This window comes from Rhinopithecus bieti, unplaced genomic scaffold (assembly GCF_001698545.2).
Source record: "Rhinopithecus bieti isolate Rb0 unplaced genomic scaffold, ASM169854v2 scaffold_1106, whole genome shotgun sequence".
In the NCBI taxonomy this organism is placed as follows: domain Eukaryota; kingdom Metazoa; phylum Chordata; class Mammalia; order Primates; family Cercopithecidae; genus Rhinopithecus; species Rhinopithecus bieti.
The window spans coordinates 1-4,721 of NW_016803367.1; the positions used below are offsets into that span (position 1 = coordinate 1).

Sequence of the window (4,721 nt, forward strand, 5' to 3'; positions counted from 1 at the left end):
GACAGAGCAAGACTCCGTCTCAAAATAAAAAAAAAAAAAAAAAAGAAAATCTTACAAGTAGATTCTCTAAATAGCAGCCACTGTTGGCAAGCCAACAAATAATCACATCTGTAAGGTCTGGGAAGAGTTAATGGTTTTATTTCAGTGTTTTTAACCTCAGTTCCATCCACAGGTAACAGTAGCACCATCAGTCACATGTTCTAAATATTTGAAAATTGGAAAAGGATTCTAGAAATTATGTCATTCAGTTTATAGTTGTATGGAAAATTTGCTGTAGCACTGAAAACCTCATAGCCAGTTAATGGTTAGACAAAGACTAACTAATAAATGTTTCTCTTGATTCCTGGTCCAGTACTTGTCCTACAATTAGGACAAGTAAAACCCTCCTTCTTTAAATGTGATTTTTTTTTTCTGAGCCTTGGTCAATAATTTTATTTATGCCCATGATATAAGAACTCAGGTAAGTACCATTTTCTTTTATTAAATTTGTATATGCAGTACATTTATCAGATAACATAATTGTATTATTTTAGTGATGAGAAAAGACAAATGATTCATCTGTCTTAAACAGTCATTATTTTTAGGGAGATGTTAGTAAATTTTGTTTGGGGAAAATGAGTGTTTTTTAAAATGATCTTTCTTTTAATCCTTTGTAAACAGCAAGAAGTTGAGAAGTTTACAGACCTAGAGAAACTCTACCTCTACCTTCAGCTGCCTTCTGGTCTCAGCAATGGAGAGAAAAGGTATATCTATTATTGTCTTTGCTATAATTATGCTGTTTATAGGATGTCCCTAGGATATATGTGAGGTGTGTATGTTTTGGTTGTTACGGTTTTTGCAATATTCCTGAAATCATTAGAAAACATACTGGCAAAACAATACATCATTTTAGTCTTTGATATTTGGTTAAGTATTTACTTGCAGTTTTTGCTAATTTATTTGTGCAACTGGGTAAATGCTATGACATGCAATTTGGGTTTGTTTCATAGACAGATGAATATATGTTTATGCAGTGTGACGGATTGTGAAAATTGAACAGAAAACCAAAGAATTAAACAGATCAGTATCATAAGGAATAATGTACAAGAGTTTTTTTAGGTACTATCAGGTAAACACATCATAGAATCTAAAACAAATTAAAGTGAAATTGCCTGTATGAAGCATGAATTCATAAATGTAAGGTGTGTTAAGTGCTTGGGGTATTACTATAGTTTCATCATTAAAAATTATAGAAAATGTGGAGAGAAGTTGTTCATTCAGTCATTGTAATTTTTAAAAGTTTCCTTAACCTTTTATTTCTCAGAATTCATTTCATTCATATAAATTATGCTCATTCTATTTTTTAAAACTGTATATATTAATAAATGAAATGAAAATTATTTGAGTTTTATCTTTTTTTCCCTCAGACCAAATTTATAACTGTTTTAATCATGTTATGTCCTAGACAGTTGCTCAGTGTTTTTGAAATAAATTATTCTTACAGATAGCTGAGATGGATGTCAGAATCAGTAGAGTAGCTTCCCTTGTCCTATCTTTGGTGTCCATTTTGGTATTTATTTATAAGTAATACTTCCATATAGTAAATCTTACAATGTTTAATGGATGTGTCAGCCTATGACAGCGAGCCTGGCTTTAGGAAGGATTGTAGGGAGAGATTTGTCTGTTCAGGATCTCTCTGGTGCGAATTCCATTCTGGAGCATAGAATGCTTTAGTAAGATTTCCAAGTAGTTATATATTTATATATTTATGTGTGTTTATGTATGTTTATATATGTGTGTATATATGTATGTGTGTATGTCTATATATGTATATATATCATTTGAGAATGCTGAGCAAATAGAAATAAGCAATTTTTGTATAATTTTGTTTTAAAATTTGATGATTTGGTAAGTGTAGGCAAATGAACAGGCAAGTACATGAGCAAATATCCACTTAAATGTGATATTTGACCAAAACAAATACTTTGTCAGTGCTCCATCACCTGCATAGGGAGGGATGGAGCAGGGGAGTAACTTCAGTCTTACACTAGCTGTAGAAAACAGCTCACAACCATAGCTGGACAATTATCTACTAGATTTCCTAAGTTTGGTTTGGTCGTTTATAGCGTATTTGCAAACAGTTCTTTAGTGGAACATTTAGGCCTTGCTCAAAAATTATTAACGAATTGCTATCTGGTCGGCTAAAACATGTTTTTATTCTATTAGTGATCAGAATGCCATGTCATCTAGTCGGGCACAACAAATGCATGCCTTTTCCTGGATTCGGAATACCCTAGAGGAACATCCGGAGACTTCACTGCCCAAACAGGAAGTCTATGATGAGTACAAGTAAGTACTATGTGTAATATGGCATGCTGATATATTAAAGAGGTAAAATACTATACTTGGCCATAGTGACTTGTTTTATTATTGGTGAATATCAAGCTGGTATATGGGAATTACACTTAGAAGTCTCTAAAGATTCATTTCAGCTCTAAGCTTCTGTAGTAGCATGTGTAATAAAGGACAGGATTAATGAATAAAAGGATTTCTGTAGAATTCTTCAGGATAACAGGAGGGAGGTCAGAGAGTACAAGGACAGTGGTATAGGATTGGTGAATAAAAGGATTTCTGTAGAATTTTTAAGTATGATAGGAAGTGTGTATCTGAGGTCAGAGAGTACAAGGACAGTGGTATAGGATTGGTGAATAAAAGGATTCCTGTAGAATTTTTAAGTATGATAGGAAGTGTGTATCTGAGGTCAGAGAGTACAAGGACAGTGGTATAGGATTGGTGAATAAAAGGATTCCTGTAGAATTTTTAAGTATGATAGGAAGTGTGTATCTGAGGTCAGAGAGTACAAGGACAGTGGTATAGGATTGGTGAATAAAAGGATTCCTGTAGAATTTTTAAGTATGATAGGAAGTGTGTATCTGAGGTCAGAGAGTACAAGGACAGTGGTATAGGATTGGTGAATAAAAGGATTCCTGTAGAATTTTTAAGTATGATAGGAAGTGTGTATCTGGGGTTAGAGAGTGGAAGGCAATAAATAAATCAATACATAAGGAAAAACTAAAACATGATTTTTCACTTGGACTTTTTAAAGGCCCTTTTCATGAATCTAAAAGTCTTCTAATTCTTCTCCATACCAAAGAATATTGTATATTATTTATCAAGGACAAGAGAGTTCAGTGACTTGCACATATTAGACACTCAAATTAGGTTGCATTTACAATTTATTTAAATCCAGGATACAAAAATATAGAGGCTGATGAGCCCTTCGGGTTAGAAAAAGGTTAATAGGTGCTAAATATAGTCTCATTTAACATTTTTATAATTGATTTGGAAGGAGGAATTTATTCCAGCAGAGTAAATAAAACCAAATTTGGGGGCATACTGAAGTGTCAAACCAACAAGCATTAATGTGTTGTACTTGCAAATTTGGGGGAAAAAGTGTCAAATAAGTGCTATTGCTAACCAGTATAAGGTAACGCAAAGGAAACTGTATTTACTGAGATTATTGGTATCTATTCACAGTTCTTACTACCTCACCAAAAGAAACACAATGGAGCTAGAAGAAAGTCTAGATAAAAGTATCTGAAATGATCAAGAGAACAAAGTTAAACTGAAGAACTCTAGATTTATTTTCTCTTTATAAAGGTTAAAACTGAGAGTGCATGTGATCCAACTTGTTCATTCATTCAGTCTACAGCAATCCATTGAATACCTGTATGCCAGACCCTGTGATAAGTTCTCAGGATAAAATTGTAAAAAGACACAGCCCTTGCCCTTATTAAGCATACACACAAACACACACACACACACACACACACACACACACACACACACACACACTTAGAGTAAGCATGGATTCTTCATTAAATTCAAGTTAGTTAAAATAGAACCCTCTGAAACTTCAAAGAAGCAAATTTGATTTCAGTAAAAGGTTATAGAAATCAGGTAAACTTGTATGATATGTTGAAACTCTGGATTGAAGATCAAGAGAATAGATTCTGTCATTAAACTTGTGTGATGTAGGCAAGTATTTTAGCCAGTCTTTGTCAATTGGTTCATCTATAAAATGAGGCACTTGAAGATGTATGAGGTTTCTTTTTTGTTTGTTTGTTTGTTTTTTGAGACAGGGTTTAATTCTTATCACCCAGGCTGGAGTGCAATGGAACGATCACAGCTCACTGCAGCTTGAACTCCCACCCCTACCCCCACAGGCTCAAGCGATCCTCCTGCCTCAGCCCTCTGAGTAGCTACTACTATAGGCACGCATCACCCTTCCCGGCTAATTTTTGTTTTTGTTTTTTTGTAGAGACGGAGTTTTACCATTGCCCAGGCTGAGGTTTCTTTTAGAGCTAAAATTCTAAAGGTTTTCTGAAGTAGGGAATGTTAAAGGACTAATTATCCAAAGATGTCTTGCTGGTTTTTCAAAGGGCACATTGGGCAAATAAATGTGTGATGTTTCCTTAACAGACTAATGAGGGAATACAAGGTATTCATGTAGTTTTTGAAGTGATGACTTTCCTCTGCACCACCCTTCATACTACCTCAGAGACAGCACGCTGCATTTGCGGAAGGGTGATCCTGGCCCATGAAAGCAGTCCTTATATTCCTGAAAGTTTTCTGCCTTTGGCAAGACATGGTTATGTTTTCCTATAATATTTGAATTTTTCCTTGAAATCTTTTTCATAGATTCCCATCAATTCTTATGATTTTTTTTTTCTAAAAAAAGT

The 4,721-nt window shown here is 34.2% G+C and overlaps 1 protein-coding gene across 2 annotated transcripts in view; it reads left to right on the forward strand.

Annotated features, from left to right (window-relative positions):
* Positions 1-624: 624 nt before the first annotated feature.
* RFX7 (regulatory factor X7) overlaps positions 625-4,721 on the forward strand; it is a 51,108-nt gene continuing 47,011 nt past the window's right edge. For both annotated transcript variants that reach the window (XM_017881304.1, XM_017881295.1), the window contains exons 1-2: positions 625-743; positions 2,206-2,328. In XM_017881304.1, the coding sequence (XP_017736793.1) occupies positions 631-743; positions 2,206-2,328 (236 nt within the window). In that variant the 5' untranslated portion in view covers positions 625-630. The remainder of the gene's footprint in view (positions 744-2,205; positions 2,329-4,721) is intronic.